The following is a 25,050-nucleotide window of genomic DNA, read 5'->3' as shown; positions in this document are numbered from 1 at the left end:
AGTTTGGCATTTGCTACATGATTTTTTGTAGACATAGTGTTGCAATTTAATTTAAACCCTAACTGACATGCTGTATCTTTGCAACCAAAGTAATAGAAAACAATGTTGCTGTGATGTTGTTCATTAAAACAGAGACCCAGTAGTGAAGACAAAAGTTTTTTGTTTATGTAGAATTCTGGTACTTGAGGAAAAGCCAGTTTAATTAGGAGGGGTTGAGAAAGTAGAAGGTTCCTTTGTGGAACCTTTGTGGAGATTGTAAAAGGGATCTCTTGGTACTTTCAAGGGCTTTAGATGTTGACGACATTGGTTCTTCATTATGTCTCACTTTATTATGCCACTGGTACTACTTGGCAGTCATCAGGCAAGCTGAAGATACATTTTTAGTTCCCATATGGAAGAAAATAAGAGACAGAACAAGAGTTTTATGAGATAACTGAGCAGAGTTGGAAGAAAGGGAGGAGGAGAGAGGATGCAGGCTGGGGGATGAATGGGCCTGGGGGTGATGGGTGGCTGAGGGAGTCTGCCAAGTGCACTGTCCCCACGAGGTGCACGGAGAGCAGCAGGTGCCGCCAGAGCCCTGCGTCGTGGGTCAGTCTGCCATGAGGAGCTGCCCGCAAGTGGAGAGGCATGTGTGGGAACAGTCATGTGAGGGTCCTAAAGCCCTCTGCATAAGACTCCAGGCTCGGGGACAGTTCCTCTTCCGTAAGAGGGGACACCAATCCTGCTTTACAGAGTAGCTATGATAATTGAAGAATGGTCCTTAGGGAAGCCTGAAGGAGAATAGGTTGAGCCTGAATATTGGAACTTTTCTTCCCTAGAATATCGAAGTTTCTAAATATTGCCAAAAACTGGTAGAAAGGCTGAGATCTAGATGTGAGAATCTTTTGCCTCAAAATATATCATGAAACAAAAGAGAATTTTGAACTTGCCAACTTGATCCAGTCGGATGACTATTAGGACATTTTAAACTTTTCTTTCTAATAAAGATAGAGGAAAGGTGGGCAGATAGTAGATGAAATTCCTCTTCTCTATTAGGGCCTTAGAAGAAATAAACCACTGAAATGTAAGCCCCCCTTCTCAAACTTCTGAGGTAAATCCTTGGGGGAGAGGGCTCAATGAGAGACAGGTTTTGCTCTGAAGGGCAGGAGATGGTGAGAGCTTTCTTAGGCATGAGTCTTCATGACATGCGCCAGAATGACTAAATGTAAGGCTGATTCCACCAACTGTTGGTGAGGATGTGGAGAATATATTCTTGGTTGGAATGGAACAACCACTTGGGAAAAGCCTGGCAGTTTCTTATACAACTAAACTTGCACTGAAAATCCAACAGTTCTATTTTTAGGCATTTACCCATATGTTAAGAAGAAGAAGAAGAAGAATAAAAGACCTGCACAAGAATGTTCAGAGCAGATTTATTCATAATGGCAAAAACTGCAAAGAGCCCTCATGTCCATATGAATGAAGGAACAAAGATATAATTATAGAGTGGAATACTATTCAACAACCAAAAAGGAGTGAAATTAACATGGGCTCTCAAAAACATACTAAGTCCCTATTACATGACTCCATTTACAGGCTGTTCTCGAACAGGCAACACTCATCTGTAGTGAAAATAAGCAGAAGAGCGGTTGCCTCAGCATTGGTGTCAGTGTCGAGATGAACTGGGTGTGGACAGGAAAGAATATTCTGTGATGATGGACGTGTTCTGTATTTTGATGGGAGTATGAGTTAAACAGATGTTTGCCTTTGTCAAAACTTACTGAATGGTACTAGGCTTTGTGCATTTCACTGTGTGTAAATCTTACCTTAAAATAGAAAAGAACCATAAAGTTTTGAACTCTGGTTAATTAAATGCATGCAGAAATGCTTAGGGGTGAAGAGTAAGGATGAAAACAGCTAAGATGGATTGATTGGTAGATAGATATGCAGGTATATGAGAAAGAAAATGGTCTCAGCTTGGGCTACTACGACAAAAATGCCATAGATAAAGTGGCTTCACAGACATGTATTTCTCACAGTTCTGGAGGCTGGGAAGTTCAAGATCAAAGTCCAGCTGATATGGTTCCTGGTGAGAACCTTCTTTCTGCTTTGTAGACAGATACCTTCTTGCTGTATCCTCACATGGCAGAGAGAGAAATCATCTCTCTCTTGTCTCTTCTTATAAGGGCACTAATTTCATTCATGAGGGATCTACCCTCATGACCTAATTACCTCCCAAAGGTCACACACCCAAATACCATCACACTGGGGATTAGGGCTTCAACATATAAATTTTGGGAGAATACACACATTCAGTCCATAGCACAAACAAAGCAAAACATAACAAATGAAGAATCTAGGCAGTAAGTATATGGGTATCCACTCTACAATTATTTCAAATTTTCGGTGTATTTGAAAATTCTACTTATACAATATTGGGCAGAAAAAGCTAGTCTGGTCTGAAATAGTTCCACTGGAAAAGATGGGTAAAAATAAAACATGAGCCTCAGCTTCTGTGGCTAGAATTACATTGTTTCTGGTTATGTTGACATCTCAGGGTCCAGCCTTATTCCCCTGACTCAACCTTGGACAGGATAGAGTACCAGGCAACTGAACCTGAGTGCATCTTCTGTAGAACCCTCTCTAAACAACACCCATCCCAAGAGAAAGCATATGACCAGGCACCTCCTGATTTCTAACACTAACCTTTTCTCTGTTCATCCAATGGATGGCTGGCTGGATGGAAGGACAGATAGATGTAGATATAGATAGATAGATTTGTATCTAGATATACATTTGTCTACATATCTTTTTCTTCTTTCTTTTTGGAAAATGCCCATGTTATATGTTGTTATGTTTGTTTTTTTTTTTTTTCCAAATAATAGGTGGGCTAGGGATGATAAAATAGGCTATTTGAAAACTACTGAAACTAGCCCATTGAACCTATTCAGAGACAACATATAAATGAAGTAACAACATGAACAAATCTTAGCCCCAGTCACATAACAGCATGCCAAGAACCGTGCCAGGCATTTTCAAGGTAATACCTCATGAATATATGTGGTCAGTGTTCAAAAATATTTTCATTATTGCTGTTAAGGTGCTATAGGCTAGTCTACAAACTGATGGCAAGGAGTAGTCTCCACATCTATACACGGTAGATGGTCCCGGTGAGAAAGCAGCTTATAGCATGTAGTAGACATATGAAATCCCAATATGCATTTACGATGCTTTTGAAAAAGTTTCCACGGAGAATTAGAAACATTTGATTATCCTTCGAATTTGGCTTCATGGGAAAGCAATTCGCTAACAATTTAGCAGCTCTGTTCTGCCTGCCACCCAATTACTGCATGGCCTCGACATTTGATTTAACCTCTCTGAATTTCATTTCCTTCCCTATTAAATGAGGTTAACAAGCTAATGTTACCAATACAAGGGCTAAGTTAAAAAATATATATTAGCTATTCTGTTGGCAGGTTCTCTTTCTCCATTTTTATTTTCACTATGTCTCCTTCTACAGCACATTCCTGCATTGTGTGTGTGTGTGTGTGTGTGTATACACACATATAATGGTTCTTGTCAAAAACTATCATTAAGATGTCCCCTCCAGTTAAAAACAACAAGTTACCAGCCTCTCAGCATGTGCAGGATTAGCCACATGTGATAATTACATCCCAAATGATAATACTTATAGCAGCAGCATATTAACCTTGTTAGGCACTCACAATAGCAGAGACTAGAGCAAAGAAAAACAAAAAAAAAGCATATCGAGCTGCCTCATGTTGAGTGGGAAGAACAGGTGGGATGCAGGGGGTGAGCTGTACAAATGGAGTGCAAGGGAAAAAAGGACTAAATGAAAATGACCAGATACGGGGCATACCACCTTTCAAAATCCTGGTCCAGTTTTCAGCTAAATACAGTGTTTATTAGTAAAAACTGTGTGCTCAGAATTGTGCCAATTCAAATGAAGATTTATATGTGGCACTAATTTACTGAGTGCATAGGTGATAATCTTTTACTTCCATTAGCTCACTTAATTCCCACAAAAATATTAAAGTCAGAAAATCTAGACAGAAAAGCAACAGGGGGGAAATACGGTTACCACGATACATGAATTATATCTCAATCAAGCTGGTTGGTTGGTTGGTTGGTTGGTTGGCTGGTTGGTTGGTAGCGTTTTGTTTTGTTTTGGTTTTTTTTAACCAAGTTACCTGCAGAAGAATGACAGTAAGACTGAGGACAGACTTCTCAACAGCAATGACAGAAACCAGAGGACAAGGGGACAATATCACCAAAGTCTCGAGAGGAAAACACTCTCAACTTTTAGTGTTCTGTTTGAGTGAAGAAAAAATAAAGATGTTTTCCACAAATTTTGAAAGGGTTTGTCACTGAAAGAACTACTAACTGATACACTTCAGGAAGAAAGAAATTGAATTTAGAAGGAAATAGTGAAGTTCAGGAAGGAATAATGAACAAAAAAACTGGTAAACATGTAGGTGAATATCAGCATGTATAGACTGCACGAAACAAAACAGCAGCAGTAGGAAAAATGACTAATATATTGGGAGTACAACAACAAAGGGAAATAACATGAAGGATGAGAAGGGGAGATGGAAATCAAAGAACTCTGAGATCCTTATGTTGCTTAAGAGGAGAGTGGAGATATTAATTTTAGACAGTAAATCAAGGCACAGGTTAAAATTTTCATCTAACTTTCAAATCTACAGAGGGAATAAATTGGAATAAAGAAAATTCAGTGGATCAACAGAAACCAGGAAAGGGTATTTAAAGGCATAGAAAATGCAGGATAGAAAGCACAAACCAAAACAATAAAAATAAATAAAAGAAACATCAGTGATCATAATAAATGTAAAAGGACTAAAACAGCTATGTAAAAGATAGATATAATGCTAGATTATTTCTCTTGCTCCCAATCTCTCCCTGTCTCCCCTCTCCCACATCCTCCCACCCACACTGTAGTTTATGTTGGCCCACCTAGCTTCATAATATATAAGAAAAAAAAAAAACACCACAAAACACTGATTACCAATGAATTGAGCTTAGCCCAGCCATGTAAGAAGGATTTAACATTAGGAAAATCTGCTAGTGTTGTTCACCATATTAACGGATTTATATGAAATCATTATGATTATCTCAACAGACAATTCTCATTTTGAGAAAAAGAACTGACCATTGTTGATAAAGAGAACTTGGCAGATGGATCATAGAAGGTGTGTTAGTATAGGGTAGGCTAAGATGCGGTAACAAACAAGCCCTTGACACAGCAAAGCTTTATTTCTCCCTTGCATCACTGTCTATGGTGAGTCAAGTGACTCCTCTCCACAGGGAATTGAAAGCATACAGGCTCTTTCCATTTAATGAGACAATACTAACATATTCAAAATGTGACCTGCTTTGTTGTGCTGGAAGGGGAGGAAACAGCAGGGGAGATTTCTTGCTTGGGTGGGAGTACTTGAATATAGTCATGATTAAAGGTAATTGTTACCATTTCTCATATTCCATTATTCAAAACTCGGGCACAAGGCCCAGTCAACCCAAATCTGGTATGAAGTCTATATCCTTAATTTGATATTTGGCCTGATTCACTATTGCCCTTTTCACCTGAGAAGGTTTGTTGGGCCCCTGTTGTTTAAATTCTTTTAAAATCCATTTCTCACTGTTTGGAGGTCTGGAAGCAGTCAGCTTTTCCAACCACAGAAAGGTCTGAATTTCAGTATTCCTTCTTTTTCCTTTCTGTTTTCCTTGCACACTGGCCAGTTCCTTCCCAAGCTTACCTTTTGCTTCTCTGTGCCCCCAAATGAAGCTGGTAGTACTGAATACACTTTTAACATTCTGTTTTCCAATCTGTATCCCTAGAGCAACAAACTCATTGGGCGTATGCCCTTCCTCTCAGCTTAGATCAGATGGTGATTTTATCATCATATAATATGGAGTATGGGTCTCCACTATCCTAGCCTCTGATCTCTTCATCATCTGGTACCCACCTTCGATGCCAGTGCCCATTCTTAGGGTCTTGCCTTTCCTTTCTTTCTTTCTTTTTTTTTTTTTTTTACAGCAACATTCCAGTTCAGATGATCACTTAACAATATCAGTCACATTTTGTCAGCGAAATAGAAATAGTCTAGATATTTTGAGTCCGATGTTTTTTATTATAGGGTTGAAGTATTAGAGGACTCCCTCAGGAAATCTAGGAGTACAGACATCACAGGAAAAATGCCAAAATGGTCTGAGCTGTTTGTGCAGGAGACAAGTGATTCTCATAAGGATGTTTGAACACCATGGGCAAAACCCCTACTTTGCCATCTGCTAATGCCTACACACATGCCAGCTACTGAATCTGGAGAGATAAGGCTCCCCTTTTCTTCTACCTTCCAGTCTCAGACAAGTTGCTTTCATTAGTGAGGTCTTACTGGCAGGATATTTAGGGAAATGCAGTTTTAAGTTTTATGCTCCTTTGATACAAGAAATTGTTTAGGAAGGTGAAAATGGTGTTCAATTCAACAACTAATATGAATTACAGAAGGGAATTTGCTTAATCTTGATAGTGGGGATTTAAAGAAAATCTGCACTAACTGTCATTCTTAATCCTGAAATCCTTTTATTAAAGTCAGGAACAAAATAAGGATTCCCACTGGCATCACTCTTTTTTAATTTTTTATGTTCAGTTAGCCAACATATAGTTCATCATTAGTTTTTGATGTAGTGTTCAATGATTCATTTGTTGTGTATAACACCCAGTGCTCATCACAACACGTGCCCTCCTTAATACCCATCACCTGGCTACCCCATCCCTCCCTCCCCCTCCCTTCTGTAACCCTCAGTTTGTTTCCCAGAGTCCAGAGTCTCTCATGGTTTGTCTCCCTCTCTGAGTTCTTCCCGTTCAGTTGTCCCTTCCTTCCTCAGTATTAGACTGGAGGCTCAAGACAAGTCAGTAGGATAAGAAAAAGAAATAAAAATTTAAAGCATCGAGAGGAAGAAACAAAACTGCCATTATTTGTAAAAAAAAAAATATGATTGTTTATATTACAAAGTCTACAAACTTGAACTAATAAGTTTCTCATACAATACCAATTATTTTCTAATACATCAGGAACAGTTAGGAAGTAGAATTTTAAGGGGTGTCTGGATGGATCAGTTGATTAAGTGCCCGACTCTTGAATTCAGTTCAGGTCATGATCTCAGGGTCCCGAGAGTCAGCCTCCAGTCAGGCTCTCTGCTGGGCTTGGAGCCTGCTTAAGATTCTCTCTCACTGGGTGTTATACGCAAACAGTGAATCATGGAACACTACATCAAAAAAAAAAAAATTAAGACTAAATGAGTAAATGAGTAAAATACATCTCGAATATTTTCAGTTCATTCTTGAATGAAAACAATTCATGATATTTTACACATTCACGCAAGACAAACATTTTTATAATGATTAAGGTTAAAATTAAATAATTTGCTATTAAATATATGCAAGTAAGAAGACTCTTTACTTAAATTTCCTGATATGGGAGAAAAAGAAATCATTTTAATAAAATGAATTTATTAAAAAAAAAAAGATTCTCTCTCTCCCTCTTCCCTTATCCCCCTAAAAAAGCGGGAGAGGGAAAGAAAGTAGAGTTTTAAAACATTACTATGTACAACAGTAAGAAAATACCTAATGTACCAAAGGACGACATTAATAAAAGATGAGTAAGAAAAGAAAATTATGGAAAAAAATAACAGAACTTTTTAAAAGACACAAAAGAAAACTAAATAGGTAGATAAACCATGCTCATTGGTGAGAATGCTCTATACTGTGAAGACAACAACTTTTCCCAAATTAATCTATATATCCCGTACAACCACAATCAAAACCCCCATAGGGTCTTGTTTTTTGTTTTTTTTTTTTTTTTTTTTTTTGTATATTTTGCTTTTTTTTTTTTTTTTTTATAAAAAGGGATAGAACTTGACAGGCTGATCCTAAGTTCATATGCAACAGCCAGTTAAACCAAGCAAGAACTTAAAATAATGAAAAGTTTTTAAAAAGACAATAGTAGGATTCTCCCTAGCAGGTACAAAGGCATATTATAAAATGATGATAATAACTATTATCAGGTGAGGGAAAGACACTCAAGCCTGGAAAGTTAGTATCTCCCAAATCAGTTGGGAGATAATGGGCTATTTAATGAATAATGCTTCCCATATGGAAAAAAATAAATAGATCCCTACCTCACACCACACATAAAGATCAATTTCAGGTAGATTAAAGATCAAATATGAAAACTAAATTCTTATGACTCATAGAAGAAAATATACGAGACTGAGTTTGGGTAGGATTTCTTAAAGAATTTCTTTTAATGAGGGGTATCTGGTGGCTCAGTCATTGAAGTGGCTGCCTTTGGCTCAGGTCATGTTCCCAGGTTCCTGGGATCTAGCCCCAGGGCCCCACCTTCAGCTCCCTGCTCAGCGGGAAGTTGGTTTCTCTGTCTCCTTCTGCCCTCGCTCTGCTCATGTGCATATGGTCACTCTCTCTCAAATAAAATCTTTAAATTAAAAAAATTTCTTTTAATTCATAAGCTGAAAAGGAAAACATTTATAAATCAGATGCCACAAAAATTTAAAGCAGTTATACTATAAAAGTCACTATAAAATAAAAGGATAAGAACAGAGAGAAGAAACTAGCAATAAATATAACAAAGATTTTCTATCTAGAATTTATAAAGAGCCAGCAATCCACTCCTAGATATATATACTGGAGAAATTCTCAAATTTTGGTATAGTATAAAATATAGGAAAATGTTCAGTGATATATTTCCCATTCTTGGTTATTATAAATAAATATCCATTAACTAAGAGAATGGACAAGTGAATTGTGGTTTAGAACACTATACTGCAGTTAAAATAAATGAATCACAGGTGTATATATCAATATAGGTAATATAAAGAAATTTAATGCTGAATGAACAAAGGCAAGTTTCAGGAATACCTACAGTAAAATGCTAAATATTTTTAAATGTGCAAAATTCTGTTAAGTATATTTTGGATATCTTTATTTATGTCTACTTATATAATGAAAATGATGAACTCCAAATCCAGGCTAGTAATTACCTTTAGTGAGAGAAGAAATCAAATAGGATCAAGGAGGGATATTCAATGATCTTCAATTATAATATTTTATTTCCTAAAAAATAAAGAGCAAAAGATCAGTAGTAAATAGGACAAATGCTAAATATCACAAGTCTGTGTGGTGGGTATTTGGGTATGTGTAATATTGTTCTCTACTCTCTTTATGTATGTTTAAAATATCTTGTAATTATTAATAAATTAAAAGGGAAGGGAAGGTTAAATGACCGAAGTCCTTTCCCTTGCCCAATCATGGTGCCCCCAAGACAGAGTCCGTGGTACTATTGGAAGAACATCAAGCTGCAAATGGGTAGTGTTTTGTATGAGCTCCATAAGTAACACTATGGTATTGTGCTGTTTCTTTGGAAAAATGACTTTTGAGTTTCAAATGACATATGTTATACCATGATAATTGAGGATTGTGAGCTATGATAATATTTTTCTGGTACACATGACATCTTCCTTTATGGGGAAGGAGGCAGTGACTGGTAAAGCAGTTGACACAGCTGAGTCAGAAGAGCAGCATGGACGACTATTAAGGAATTATGACCCCTTCAAACTTTTGATGATGGTTTTGAGTTACTAGAGCCACTGAGGGGCATTCTGAATCATCATCAGAAGATAAAATATTGGTATCGTTTTATAGCGAGTATTATCAATTCCAAAGAATTAAAACAGAATTCAGTGAAGTTGTGTATTTACTTGACCCTTTCTTCATCCATTCTGGCTGGTGCTCATTGGAATAAGTCACCGAACCCCAAAAGACCCGAGGCATACTTGGCACTGTTCCCCAGAGGTCGACTTTTCCTGGGCACAGCCTTGGCTCTGGACACTGAAAAGTCAACACATTATCACTCCTGAGGAAAAGTTCCCTTTGAGCTGAAACAATCAGCAGTGTTTCCCTTCTTTTGGTTAGGTGGCCTCAGACTGGATTGTGTACCAAATAATTATTTTCCCCTCTTGTCATACACATATAATTCAGCTTCAGTGATGGTGGTTTGGTAGTAAATGGCCTTTCTTGTAATTAGAAAGTGATCTGTGACAGGATAAAGATTGAAATTGCACTCCGTGAAATGAGCAGGTCTTTGTTTGCAAGATTAACTCCCACTGCCATAACTGAGGGAAGAATTTGCCAGAACAGTTCAGTGACTGGATTGAACTTCCCCTATAGGAATCATGGAGCTGTACAGCTGTGGAAACACAAATTCACTCTCCTATTGCTGGTTTTCTGACAGCTTTCTCAGTAGAGCAGTTTGAAGAGTGGAGAGGCCTGTTTCTGAGACAGGGAAGTGTTTTCACACCTGAAGTGTAATTTCACACCTTGTGTTTCTCAGCAGATAAGTGAATAAAATAACACATCAAACCGGAATAGAAAAAGATCAACATAGAAAGAAAACTGCAGGTTGTAATTTGTTCCCCATCTTACAATGCTCTTGTAGAGAACAGTAAATTACCGAGATCTGGATTTACACTTTTAAGAGTTTGACTGGTTGTTAGGTGGGAAAGTGAGCAGTAAACACTAATCAGCTTTCAGCCTTCATTGAACAGAATGTACAGAATGATAGAATCTGGGAAACGCCCTAACACTTACATGTTCTTTTTTAAAGGACAGAACACACATAAGTTAGTGGTAAAAGTTGTCATTAAGAGAGGGTCAAAAATTGATGAATTAAGTCATTTTAATAAAAATATGATTGTTTTGGGGGATAATTTTCTTTGTAATTATCTACTCAGGAATTTTAGCAGAAGTAGTAGACTATGTTAGTAAAATTTGGATTATTTTTTTCTTTTCTATAAATTGCTAAACAATATGAGGCTAGTCCCATTTTATAGCATTCCAGTGCAAGGGTAATAAAACCAAGGGGTTTATCTTCATTTTGCAAGTTTGAAAACCCAAGACCAAAAGGAAAAAGAAAATCAAGCCTGCTGGAGAGTCATGGACATTCATTACAAAATGTTTAATATATATTGAATGTCTACCATGTGTTAGACACCAGGCCAGGAACCAGGGGGTACAGTTGTAAACAAGGCAATTCCTCTTTCAAACTGACAGCCTTGCAGATGAGTAAGGAGGCAGCGCTAATGCTGGGTGCTATGTCCTGGGATAACCTGAAGCTAGATTTTGATGGAGGCCATAGAAGGGTTATCTGAACCAGAGCTGGTCAGGACGGGGGCAAGTGGTCAGCAAAAATTCCTGGATAAAGCTACATCCAGACTGAACTAATGAAAAGAAATCGCGGGAAGTTGGATGTCATTTGTGGTCTCAGAGCACGTACAGTTTGTGCAGAAGTGAAAGGGAAAGAGAAGTGTGGGTCGGAGGGATGAAGGGAGGTCAGTGTAGTGGGAATGCAGCATATAAAGGCCACAGTGGTGCCCCATTGAACTGGAAGGTAAAAGGATCAGAGTATGTCATCTATACCAAGAAATTTTGTTTTTACCCTGAGTTTAGTGGGAAGTACTAAAGGTTTAGTCTTTGTCTATTAGTGAGAGTGACATAAACAGATTTGCATTTTACAGAGCGCCCTCTGACTGTGGGATTGGGCAGCGTGGTGATGGGAGATGGGTGAGGAGACCTGCAGTAATGCAGGTGAGAGAGGCTAGTGACCAGAGCTTGGCCTGAACGCTGAGTTCAGTGGCTTCAGGGATGGAAAGAAGTGGACAGAGTTGGGAGCCATTTAGGACATAGAATCAACAGAACTTGGTGATTGATTGGCCGGACCAGGGGTGATGAGCCAGTCTTACCAAAAATGTCATCTTGACTCCTGATGTGGATAAACTGAGTGGATGATGCTACTGTTTGCAGAGATGGGGAATATTGGAGCAGCAAGTTTTAAGAGTTGGGGACATGATGAGTGAGACATGTGCAGGATGTCCACAGGAAGAAATGTGGTACTGAGCTGGACCTTGAACTTGGAAGAGAAGTCTAGGCAAGAGATGTAGATTTGATACTTGTCATTGAGTGGATAAGATGGTCCAAAGAATATGTAGAGAGTGAGAAGAGAAGATACTCTTTAATCTAGGCATAAAACAGTATTTTGATTATGACAAGAAAAATGCACATAGAACAAAATGTTTTTATTTATCTTGTTACATAAATAAAATGTGGCTGAGGAACCATGTATGTCCACGTACACCATTGCGTACATGCTTATGCGTGTATACACCTCTGTACGTGCAGAGCTTCTAACGAACGTCAGCAAGGTGCCCGTACTGGGCTGCATGAAACATTAACCATTGAAGGTAATAATCCCTTTCCTTAATAATTCATGGAAAGTAGGTTAGTCCTACAGCAAATACCAGGCCTAAGGATGCTGCTCAGTATGTTAAAAAGGAAAAAATTTGGATCCCATGTAAATATTACAACAAAACTAACAACACAGAAAGCTTTGATGTTTTCTCATTTCTGTTGGTTTTTTTTCCTTAGACACATACGGAAAGCTCTTTCTTCTCAATTCTGTGGGTCAAGAGATGTCCCGCTGTAAGACATCCATTCGACGTGGTCAGCCCAATCCAGTCTACAAGGAGACTTTTGTTTTCCAGGTGGCCCTCTTTCAGCTCTCTGATGTCACACTCATGATTTCCATTTATAACAGGCGTACTATGAAGCGTAAAGAGATGATTGGTTGGATGGCTCTGGGCCAAAACAGTAGCGGAGAAGAGGAGCAAGACCATTGGGAGGAAATGAAGGAAACCAAAGGCCAGCAAATCTGCAGATGGCACACCTTGCTCGAATCCTAGTTTTGCCCGCAGGCATTTGCATGTGACATCTGACCTGGTGACCAGTGTTTTGGCCACTGATACCAACTCAGCACATGCTGGTAGGCGTTTTAAAGACAGGCTTACAAATAGGTACTAGCGTCTACTAACCTCTGGCACATTCTGGTCAGGATCTTTGGGTCTTTCAAAGGTTTGACTTGGATTCAGATATTATAATTTAAAAAACCACATGCACGGTCAAGTGTACTTTATGGAAAATTAACCATAGTTGAGAACAGTGATGATGAGTTAATTTGTGTTAATAGATTATTGAGTCTGGGTTCAACCTGTGGAATGATGTTTCTCTTGCTGTCTCTGTTTGCTTGAAGAGTAACCTGAGATCGCAAGGGAGCTGTTAAATCTCACTATTTATAACCAGGTATGTGTATGAATCAGAATTTTGTTAATATGGTGCCAACCCCCCCACCACTGGACTACAGAAATGAATCAGATGCCAAGGCTCGTGAGAGAGTGTAACTGTTATCCATAATCCCCTATTTTACATTTTCCTCTCTATGAAGAAATCTCTTCATTTATTTACTTAAAAAATAAGTGTTATAAACTCATACTTATAAAACAAATTTGTATTCATTAAATACCTTTCTTTATTTCACTTAATATATTGTGGTTTCCTATGAGATTTGGTTAGATGAATCATTTTGCAGGTAAAAGAGAGTTCAGAAACACTGTTGAAAGACATCTTGTCTCCTTTTAGAATGTAAGATTTCCAACTTGTAATTTTCAAGGTTTTTATGCTATTTTTCTCACCTGATAAATTCTTACAGAATTAGAAGAAAACCAAAAACAAAACAAAACAAAACAAAACTATTCAAGTAAGTCATGGATTTGTTGAATTTCTGAATCGAGAGTTCTCCTTTAGATTATACTTTTTCTATATCCAATGATATATACTCATACATATATTTTGAATGTACACTGCATGGAAACCATATTCTTTTTTTATGCAGTTATTTTCCATCATTAGAGCATAGTAAACTGTACACAATGTGTCCTTAATAAATGTTGATTTAATTGACTCTTAGAAATGAACATGTTATGATACCTGTGAGTGAAAAAATATTTTCAGCTTGTATGAGATGATGCTGAGGTTTTTTTTCTTTTTGAGCATTTAAAGTGCCTATAATTGTCATTTTCCATGGCATTTGCAGCATATATTAGTCACTACTTGCATTCTGGGCATGTGCCATTCAGAACGCTGATCTTGGACGGTGATGAGCATGAAATTGTATCTCCGACTGACTTTCACATACTTGTGCAGTGCATGTTTATTTTCCTTTTGTTTATATGTGAGTCCTTAATTTTAATTACCTGAAATTGTCAGTAAAAAAAAAAAAAAAAAAAAGAAGGAAGAAACGTGCGTCCATGTAACACCGCGCCTAATGTGCAGCTCTTCCGAGCAAGTGCTCAGTCACTTATTTTTAGCTTTTATGTTTCATTGTTGACTTTTTGCTGTCTGTGGGAAGAGTGATAGCTAGTGATGGATGTATACAGTTAAAAACACAGAACTCCTCCTCAGCGCTACATCTGACAGATTGTAGACGTAGGCTGTAACACTTGAAGGACATATTTATTCCTTACCGTGCAGTGTGGAACGGTTATCCTGACAAGAAGAGACTAGGGCACAGGATAATTCTTCTGTGATTTCCAGTACCCATTTTTGAAAGAAGTGATTTCGTATGGAAGAATCAGAATTAGCAAAATAAATTAATATCTTAATTTCTTTTTAGGTCATGGGAGTTTCATCTATAACACTGCTCAGTTATTGGGAATAAGTAATAAAACCATGCTCCTTTGGGTTTTTACCCTACCTTTCTTTGGAAGACCTCAAAGTGCTTTTCCAACATGATATCCATTAACTGCTGAGTGGTCTTTGCAGTGTGGCTGTGTCATCGAGTAGAACTGAGTGCAATTGATTAAGTAGCAGCACAAAGAATTGGCTTTTCACATCCCTTACTCTCTTTATGCGCTTGTGTTTAAAGGGAAGTAGAGCAGCCTTGTTATGCTTTCCTTTATGCAGTAACATAAAAGCAGCATTCACTTTAAAATTTACATTTGAAAAAAACCTGCATATATTGTACTGACCATCCTGGATCTTTCCCCCCTCATATTTTCCCGCTCTCTGTTCCGCTGCATCCCTTGTCTTATGCAGCTCAATCATCACCTATGCTTTATTTTCTGCTCCCTTGACCCACCCATTTTTAGGGTTTTCTGCTTGTATAGTGAAGCTCTCCTTGTGGGTTTGATCTCTTTTCCAATAGTCTGCTTATGAGACTGTGACAGGAATGTGCAGCATTTTAAGGAACAAGATGCCTGAAAAGCATTTTTACTTTTTGTGATTTTACTATGTGGGTGCTATTCACCACGTAGGATGCATGCACATCTTGAATATACAGCAATCTAACGCTGACTGTATAAATATAAAATGCTAATGACAAGATACGTTAAAATATGAGGCTGAATTTTTTTTACATTGATTTGAAATTCTGGTTTAGTAAGATCTTCTGATTTTGTACATCTCAACTCCCTATTTGCTTGGCAAAGTCTAGACACAATGCACTCAGCATGTTTTTCTTTTCACTGGAGCTCTTACATCTACATTCGCTTTTTAACAGAGTTATGAAAGATAATTAGTTGGTTGAGCGGTGAAAAAGCTCCTTTTGCCTATTTTATCTAGCTAATAATTAACATCGCATAGAGACATTTGAAATTGAAGAAGCAACAGTATTCGTTACATGAGTAGTTCCTTCCGTGATTTTTCCTGAAGACAGTGCTTTTTAAATAATACTGTAGAGGGTAAATGATGCACTAGGTTTATGGAAATCTGCCTTATAGTGTGTCTTCTTTCAGGGCATTAATTTACACTGAATTGAGAAGTGCTGGTTTCACCAGTCACGGTGGTGGCTCTTGTGCTCCCTGCTCCCCTCTGACTATTGTTGAATTTGTAAATGGGCCATTCACCAGGCAGCCAGGCATCTGCTCTTGCTTCTCTCTTCTTCACTGGCTCCCTGTGTGAGGCGCAGTTGTTTGGGACCCTGTTTTTGCTGATGTAGCAGAGCCGTGGAGGGAAGTCTTGCCTTCCTCAACAGTGGAAGAACTTGTACCGCTGCCGGATGTATTACGCTTGACATCCACCTGTCCAAAGTTTGAGAAAGAGTCCTGACTGTGATTGCAGGGGGCAAAGAGAGTATGCTACTGTGCTGTCGTTCACTTTCGGCACTGGGCCCTCTGCTGCTGCTTCAATGACAGTAACTGATTGAGCTCGAGCCCTGGTGTGCTCCGCCGCGCGAGGTGCTGCGGTGAGAACCTGAGCCTCTGCCTTCGCAGCACAGGGACAGCTCTCGGTCAGTCTCAGTGCTTTACATCGGGGTTGTACTAGATGGTCTTATCTGAGAACCAAGATGCCTTTCTTTTCAAGTAATGCATCGTTTAAGTTGAAACTACTATTAGGTTAAGCGAAAGTGCTCCTCTGATAGCCACTGAATTTATGAAACTGATGGTTCAGTGAGGACATTGGACTGTGGGGCTCCCAAAAGCCTGGCTATCCCGTTGCAGCAGAGAACTTAGTATGTTAAGATCAGAAAAATGATAGAAGAAGGTTATTTGTAGACGACATAAAACCAAATGGAGGCGTATGCTTTAACAGTGAACAGGGCCAGAAAACACGCACAGTGTCTCCTCTTATTTTGAGGGAATTGTGGCCAGAGCACCTTCTATTTGATCCACAACAAGAACAAATGATAGATAATCCTGAAATAGTAAAAGTATTTTGTCTTAAAAAAAATCATTCATTTGTTTCAAAAAAGGAAAGCCTGGCAAAACTATAAAAAAAATCACGTATCATGTGTATGGAAGAATTAAAGAATAAATAAATATTGCTAGATAACTTCAGCCTCCATTGGCATATCTTCAAGAAGAGTAAACTAATAAACCAAAAGACATTTTAGGTTAACTAGCTATCATTTTTTCACAGCTTGTGGAATTCTGGAAAATCCTTAGGATGAGGGAAGTGAGACCCGTCTAGTTCAATGAAGTTGGGGAAGTCTGGAGTCTTCACCTGGGTTTGGATGGAACTCCGCTAGCTGTGTGGCCTTGAGAAAATTACTTAGCCAGTCTGTGTCCCTGATTCTTCGACTGGAAAATGGAAGTGATACCTACCTCATCAGGTTTTTTAAAAGACAGTAACAGCATCAAGCCTAGCATATAATAAGCATTCAATTTCCCCCCACCCCCAACAATACTTACACAAGAATAAAGCCTTTAAGATTTGTTTCTCTGTCTAGTGGAAGTAATAGTAACATTAGAGAAAGGTTATAAACAAATCTCAGATACTTTAAAAAAGGTAGACTCATAAAGCTGGTCTGAATTTATAAAGAAAAGAAGTCTTATGGAGTAACCTAAAAAGAGGTAAGCCTGGTATATTGAGTCTTAATAAATCCCAAAGGAGGTACAGTAACGAAATCTTCATCTTTCATCCCCTTAGTTTGGAGGGGATGCAAAACCTTGGTGCTTGTGCACATGTCTTGCTAAGTCAGACACGAGGCTCTCTTCACCCCCAGCTCTTCTCTACAATTCAGATTATGGACGGAGCAGCATATACCATCCAAGGAGTTGGTAAGGTGACAGCTTGAGTACTTATTTCAACTTTGGTATGAAAAGGGAAAAAAAAAATGGCGTGGCAATTTTCTGATACTCATTTAAAAATGAACAATTTTTTAGCTTATGCTATACATCCATATTATTCTTTCATAGGCAAATTTTTAAAACTGATCTAATGCAGCTATCAAAATTCATCTAACTCTTTAACTGGAAAGTTCTTTTCAGGACCAATTATGTATCACCGTTTCCCTTAGGAGATCACAATGAAAGGAATTCTATTAGGGTTCATAACTCCTTTTTGAAAAGGTTTTTTTTTTCAATTGAAATATGCTTATATTTGGTAACATATTACATTAAGCACAGCTTCTTTTTTAATTTTTACTTTTTATTATTATGTTCAATTAGCCAGCATATAGTACATCATTACTATTCATCAGTTGTGTGTAACACCCAGGGCTCATCACAACATGTGCCCTCCTTAATACCCATCACTTGGTTACCCCATCTCCCTACCTCTCTTCTTCTGTAACCCTCAGTTTGGTTCCCAGAGTCCAGAGTCTCTCATGGTGTGTCTCCCTCTCTGATTTCTTCCCATTCAGTTTTCCCTCCCTTCCCTTATTGTCCTCCACGCTATTCCTTACGTTCCACATATGAGTGAAACCATATGATAATTGTCTTTCTCTGCTTGGCACTTAGGATAATCCCCCCCAGTTCCATCCATGTTGATGCAAATGGTGGGTATTCATCCTTTCTGATGGCTGAGTAATATTCCATTGTATATATGGACCACATCTTCTTTATGCATTCATCTGTTGAAGGACATCTTTACCCCAAAGATACATAGTGAAAAGAGTGACTTGCTGTTTTACCCTGCATGGGATTCTGGGATGGGGAAGTCTGAGCCTACATTCCCAATATTGCCAGATCGCCAGAGTGCTGACTCAGGTTCTAGGATTTCTAATTAATGAGAAATGCGGAAACTGGAGAAGAATCACTCAGCTTAGGGGTTTTTGTCAGGAATAATTCAGCATGTAGGAAAGTTGCAGGGGATGGCTGGGAGTTCAAAGGCTGTAGAGTGATTTCTAGGAACAGTTATCCAGAATGTGAAGAGCTCTTACTGAGGGGACGATGTGTTCCTTCTCATCTTGGTCATGTGGACAGAGTCAGAGCTTCCATCTAAATCAAGTCACAAGAGTTTAACTTAGATGTAAGGATAAGGATATGAGGGTTGTTTTGCATTAATTCAAGATGTGTTCATCGATTTCCTTAGGTGTAGCACCAGGCTATTTGGGATAGTACAGGACTTAAAATCTTTTTTTTTCTTTCAACTTTTTGGAGTGGTGTGATTACACATTGAAGCAATTAGTCATCTTGATAAAAGCAATGTTTATCAACAATTGTTCAGTTGATCCAATCATGTGCCATAAAAAGCAGAGTTCCTTGTTATGGGCTATTGTTGGAAGGAAGTGAGATGTATTGACTGAATGTATTAGAGAGAGTGTCTAAGAAGCTGAGAGCTGGAATGGGCCTTAGTTACATTGGAGGGGGAATCATCCAGGGTGAGTACAGAATCATCTTTGGAAGGCTTTTAAGATAGAAACCTCTGCGTGGAGTGTGGGTTCTGTCTAAAGGAGAACAGGACGGCAGCCAGGAAGATGGTCTTTTTTTTTTTTTTAAAGATTTTATTTATTTATTTGACAGAGAGAGACAGCCAGCGAGAGAGGGAACACGAGCAAGGGGAGTGGGAGAGGAAGAAGCAGGCTCATAGCGGAGGAGCCTGAAGTGGGGCTCGATCCCAGAACGCCGGGATCACGCCCTGAGCCGAAGGCAGATGCTTAACGACTGCGCCACCCAGGCGCCCCTGGAAGATGGACTTTTTAAAGTTCCTTCTAAGTCTAATATTTTGTATGTAACCTCCAAACAGAATCAACAATAACAACACTCTAGGCCTGTCCTCTTCCCCTTTGGACACTGTTTCCACACTGATTTTTCTCTGCATCATAGAAGGTCTTCTCTGGGGAGTTCCCGTCTGGGTTTTGTTTAGGTGACTTTGGGGATGCCTGCAGGCTCTGGATGAGTTTCCTCTCCTATGGTGTTTTTGTTTCCCCTGGGTCTCAAAGCAGTATCCTAGACACAGACAATAATCCGCTGTATTTATAGCCACTGTGGAACCTGTAAAACAGCTTGAGGCTTTATAGAACAAACTCAGAGGCAGTTATGGAGGCCTGTGGACATTGCTAGAATAAACCACCCCTGAATGTTGCTACCTGCTCGCCCTTGCTCACTAATGCTGCCTTAAGCTGTCTCCATGGGAGTTTTTACTTCACGCCTTTGAGGAACAATGCTACCTACCAACTCCACTTTGAGGATAGTGAGAAGGCTCCATGCCCATGGTACTGCCTTATTTATGCATTATTTTTGTCTACTTCTTTTCCCCTTAAAGTATCTTCTTACTGTTTTTTAAAAATTTTTATACAAAATTTATTCATTCAAAAGATATCAAGTATATTTATCCCGGCTCTGGACTAAGTGCTAGAGAAGGGTAGAGGAGTAGAACAGTTTGAGTTCAATAATTGCTTTTATATCTAAATATTCCATTTTTTAGTATATGTGCTGCCGAAGCGAGCACTAAATATTCCATTCTTTAAAACTAGGTAAACAATAAGATCTTTTATGGCCCTTTAATTTTTGTCAACTGTATTTCCGTAATGACTTCTTTACTCCCTGTTGAAAGGGAGAAGATTTAAGGAAAGTGGAAGTTATTACTCTGCCTCTCGTTAAGAAATAAATGTACTGTTTTTCAGTCTACTTCCTTTCAAATGGATATGTTTTACATCTGAGGGAAGAAATGCAGCATTCCATTCCAGTAATGAAATGAGTTATAACTTGAAATAGACGTTGGATATTTAGTATTTTTCACTTTTATAATTGAACATTGATACCTTTTATGAAGCAGTAAGCAGGTCAGAGCCTAGAATGCTAGGTCCATACACATAAAACTGTTGTATACAAACAGTTCTTACAAGCTCCATGTTTTAATAGCTGAAAGGCATTGCTACCTTTTACTTTTTTCAAAGAGTGAACTGGAAACAGTAGCTGCCAGATAAAGGGGTAAGGCTGTGAAACAAAGATCCCTGCTTATCGATCCATTTCTTTTGATTCACATTTGTCTTAGATATCATATACTAAACACATTTGGGACATCCCTATAAAATGGGTAAAGGTCAACACTGGGAGTGTCCCTTCCTTGGCAGATGAACCCGTCTCAATCCCACTCTTACTTTCAATTTTATAACAGACAAAGTGGGAGTTTTCCCAATGGATTTATTGCTTATAATTTTTAACATCATAGAAACTTATCTTAAAGATCACCTAAATATGTCTCAATCCATGATTCCAGGTCAGAATCTTTGATGGCCTAAAAATTCTTACTGAAGACAGTCTTTTAATGTTGCCCAGTTGATGGTCCATAATAAAAAAGTTTACATCTCTTATTTGATGAAGACCTTGAATTTGGGGGAAAGACATTAAAAGGATGTCACTAAAAACTCTGATTGGTGAGGAGCATGTATACTAAAAGAATGATATTTCCATGGAAGCTATTCTGGATACTATGTTCACATTCTAGGGCCACACGTCTCAAGAGTGAGTTTGTTGGGTTCCTTATATGCGGCACCTTGAGCAAAGCTTACTAATTTTGCCATTTCCCTGTGGACCATGATAATCTTTATTAATTCACAACTACACCAAATTATATTGTGGTCTTTTATTATCCCGCCATATTACTGCAGGTATCTTAAAGTTTATTACTATGAAATACAAAATGTTTCCCAGAATTTTAAACTTTAATTTTATTGCAGATTTTAAGTTTGTGAATAAGAAGTTAGTGTTTGTATACTTGAGTATGACCAAGACATCTCTGTAATACTATTTTGAAATAAGATCTGACCTCTATTTCCAGGAAAAAGGCATAATGGTCTTTATGATCTTCTTGCTTTTAAAAAAAAATTAAAATTTTTTTGAGCAATTTTAGGTTTATAGCAAATTTGAGTGGAAAACTACAGAGTTCCTGTGAACGCCCTGCCCCCATCCTTGCACAGCCCCCCCCACTATTGGCCTACCCCCCTCTCCCCCCACCAGTGGGTCCGTTCATTGCTGTGACGAGCCTACACTGGCTCACCATTACCGCCCAAATTCCATATTTTGCATTAGGCTTCACTCCTGGTGTTTCGCTACCTTAAAATTTTTCTGTGTTCCACTGATTCATCCCTCCTTCCTAACCCTTGGCAACCAGCGATCTTTTTACTGTCTCCATAGCTTTGCTTTTTCCAGAATGTCGTATGGTTGGAATCATACAGTATGTAGTCTTTTCAGATTGGCTGCTTTGATGTTGTAATATGCATTTAAGTTTCCTTCCTGTCTTTTCATGGCTTCAAAGTTCCTTTCTTTTTAGCACTGAATAATAATATCCCATTGTCTGAATGTACTGGTCTGTTCGTTATTGACTTTTATTTTTAGTTCTGATTGATACTGTACATTTTGTTACTCTGCATGTTCTCAAGAAAACTGGATTAATCCATATGATGCATCAACTGACGTGTAGCAACTGCCAACCCGGCATGAATTTCACCTGTGTGGTCCTGGGCTTGTTTCACCTTTGAGGAGGAGAGTCATGGAGAAGATTACGTAATTTCACAGTTGGAATCTAAGCAGAGAAAGTTCTGAAGGCAATAAGGATACGATCCCCAAATTTAGCAGCTCTGTGGTGTTCTCTGTTGTTGAGCACTGATTTGAATATACATTGATCAAAAGTGCTAATTGCATTATTACTGATTCATGACAGAAAACCACCTTCTGGTACTAGTGTGTGTGACTTTACATTTGCCACTGCTGCCAAGAGAAAGGAAGCTTCGTGATTGTAGCCTGTCGTAGTCAATTGTGCAAATTAGCTGCAGGTGTAAGCATCTGGATCACAAGAGCTCTGCATTATGAATTGGAGGAGGACCCGTGAAAATGCATAGGCTGCAGGACTATTGGAATGATGACACTGATAATCACACTGGGTGAGTGGGAAGACCTGACTGAGGATCAAAATCTAGGAAACATTTTGACATTTCCATGTGCACTGCCTGCCCTTTGCTTTGTAGCTGCAGCAACCTGTGGAACTGGACGCTGTTGGCGGAGACGAAAGTGTGGTTGTGGAAAGAATATCGGATTAGATTAAAATTAATGAGGCCTGTGTTCTATACCCAGTCTTCCCTTAATGAGCTCTAAAATGAATGTCAAGTCACAAGTTCTCTAAGCCTTCAATTTTGCATCTATCAGCTGGGAATAGAAATACTCATTTTACTTGTTTTCACCACATTGTGGTAAGAATAAGATTCATTCATTCCTTCATTAATATCACAAACACTCAGAGTGTCCACTATGGACGAGGGCCACAGGCATGATAAGGTAATAGATGGAAATACGCTTTGCGGAACTGAGAGTTTTTGAGGCTGTGAGATATTTTCTTATTTTTATTTTAAGGTTAAATCCGTTCTTTATGTCAATATATCAAAGTAATTGACACTTCTAGATCTCTGCCAATCATCCAACTATATTCATAGAGTGTCAGTTATTTGACTAAAAGTTACTGTCAGAATGGTCTTTAGCGGTTCCGCCTCTGAGAGGCTAGAAATAAAGAATTAGGCTCGAATTCTTTTGTTCAGACACCCTGACCACAGAACAAATTGCAAATCCATCTTTTCGGCAGGCTTGCCAATCTTTGAGTCGAACACAGACCTTTCTTCTTTAGAACAATTTAACTTTGAGTACAGGGAAAGTATTAAGTTGGATAACATTTTTTTTCACAAAATGGATTTTGAATACAGTATTTGGAATTATGCTTCCCCAACCAAAAATGTTCTTCAGTCTACATTATTATATTTCTCTTGGAGAATTAGACTTCTCCAGCTTTCCCCTCCCAAGTGACTTTCCTCACCCACATAATCATTTTCTTCCTAAATACAATTTATCATCTTCCAGGGAAAAAAAGTAAGGATTTAAAAAAAAAAACATTTTCAAGGTACATCCAAGATTTCATAGCAATATTTGGTGTTCACAGTACAAGATAAATCTGACTCTCGATTTTTTTTTTTGGTCTTCATATGGCATCCGAAACAGTTGTTCACATTCACACATTTATGTTTCACCATATGCATACTGTGTGCAACTCTGTTGTTTTAAAATATTTTATTGGTTTTCCTTTAAATCTCAACTTTTGATGGGTGTCCTTGAAGAACTTGCATGCAAAAAAAAAAAAAGTAAATGTGAATGATTCATTCATTTTGAACATATGTAACTATTTTGGGGAGATTTTACCCTACATGGAGCACAGTGTTCTCAGCAGGGAGTGTGCTTTGTATTTCTGTTCAACTTACAGCTGGATGCTGGAGGTGTATTAATATTGTTAGCCTGTACCTTTTCTATCTCATGTTTACTTTAACGAGTTATATGTAATCGACTCTCCTGAATTTTTGGTGGTTGTGAATGGTGGTCAATAGTTTTATGGATTTCACTTGCAGGGACTATTTAGCATAATGTGGCTTAAAATCTGGTCTTCCTTTAGATTTCTAAGTCACAAGAAGGTTTCCATGGGCAAATTCATTGCTCCAGGGCAGACTTGTTAGTTGTAAGGTAGGAGCTTCCCCAAACCTGTCCCATTACTTCATGGGCATTTTTAGAACTGGCTGCTGTCATATTTTCTCCTCCAAAGTTTTCCAGCAGAGAAGTAATCCCTGGATGGTTCAGAAGTTCAAGAGAGAAACAAAAAATATTTTCTCCTCCAAAGGGTTGAAGTCTCATGTTAGAAACTCCTGAAATCTTCAGAACATTCCATGTAGGTGTCCCTGTGTTCCTCACAGAATGACTTATTGACTTACAGTGTCTCTCCTTAAGAAGCATGAATGTATCTCCAGCTGTTACCAAAACAAACAGCTACAGAATGTAATGACCCACCCATTTCTGAAATTACTTCTACTGATGAATAGTTAGTGTATAGGAAGAGGTTTGGAAAATTTTTTAATTGCTAAACTTAAAAACTAGAATACCTTTCTACCTTTTGTAATGTTCAAGATTTCATAACAGTGGTTTTAATGTATTACTGCTGTTCTGTTATGTCTTGTGCTCTAACTGGGCAAGCCAGGGAAATGTTTATTAATGTCCATACTCTTGGGATAGAAACACTCTTGAAAATATGTTAGAAAATATAAAATTGTTTACCTGTGATAGAGAATAAGTTTGTGATTAGAAGAATTACTGTTTCTCTTGTAGAAATAATGCTTAAAACAGATGTTCTGTCTTAACAGTGATGTTGGAAGCATATTTTATGCAGCCTAAAAACTATTTCTGTATTAGATATTTAAATGCATGAGGATAAATTCGAATTGCTTTTTGTTTAAAGCAGAAACATAGAAGTATTAGCCTCAGTTTGTACAAAATGTCTGCTGCAACTGAACTCACGATAGTTCAAAACAGAAAATCATTCTAATTTTGTAAAACTGCTGCTACTGGTTTTATCAATAAAGTTTAAGCAGATGGCTTATA

The 25,050-nt window shown here is 38.2% G+C and overlaps 1 protein-coding gene across 8 annotated transcripts in view; it reads left to right on the top strand.

Moving 5' to 3' along the window:
• SYT16 (synaptotagmin 16) overlaps positions 1-25,050 on the top strand; it is a 245,696-nt gene extending 220,646 nt beyond the window's left edge. For 6 of the 8 annotated variants that reach the window (XM_048219941.2, XM_044377662.3, XM_044377664.3 and 3 more), the window contains one exon: positions 12,515-19,118. In XM_048219941.2, coding sequence (XP_048075898.1) covers positions 12,515-12,828 — 314 coding nt within the window. In that variant the 3' untranslated portion in view covers positions 12,829-19,118. Of the gene's footprint in view, positions 1-12,514; positions 19,119-22,025 lie in introns of those variants that run through there. The other 2 variants (XR_007190212.2, XM_048219942.2) reach the window with 2 other exon arrangements.

Source organism: Ursus arctos, unplaced genomic scaffold (genome assembly GCF_023065955.2).
Source record: "Ursus arctos isolate Adak ecotype North America unplaced genomic scaffold, UrsArc2.0 scaffold_25, whole genome shotgun sequence".
Classification (NCBI taxonomy): Eukaryota; Metazoa; Chordata; class Mammalia; order Carnivora; family Ursidae; genus Ursus; species Ursus arctos.
The sequence above is the reverse complement of the archived record's forward strand: the minus strand, read 5'-3'. Positions and strand labels throughout refer to the sequence as shown.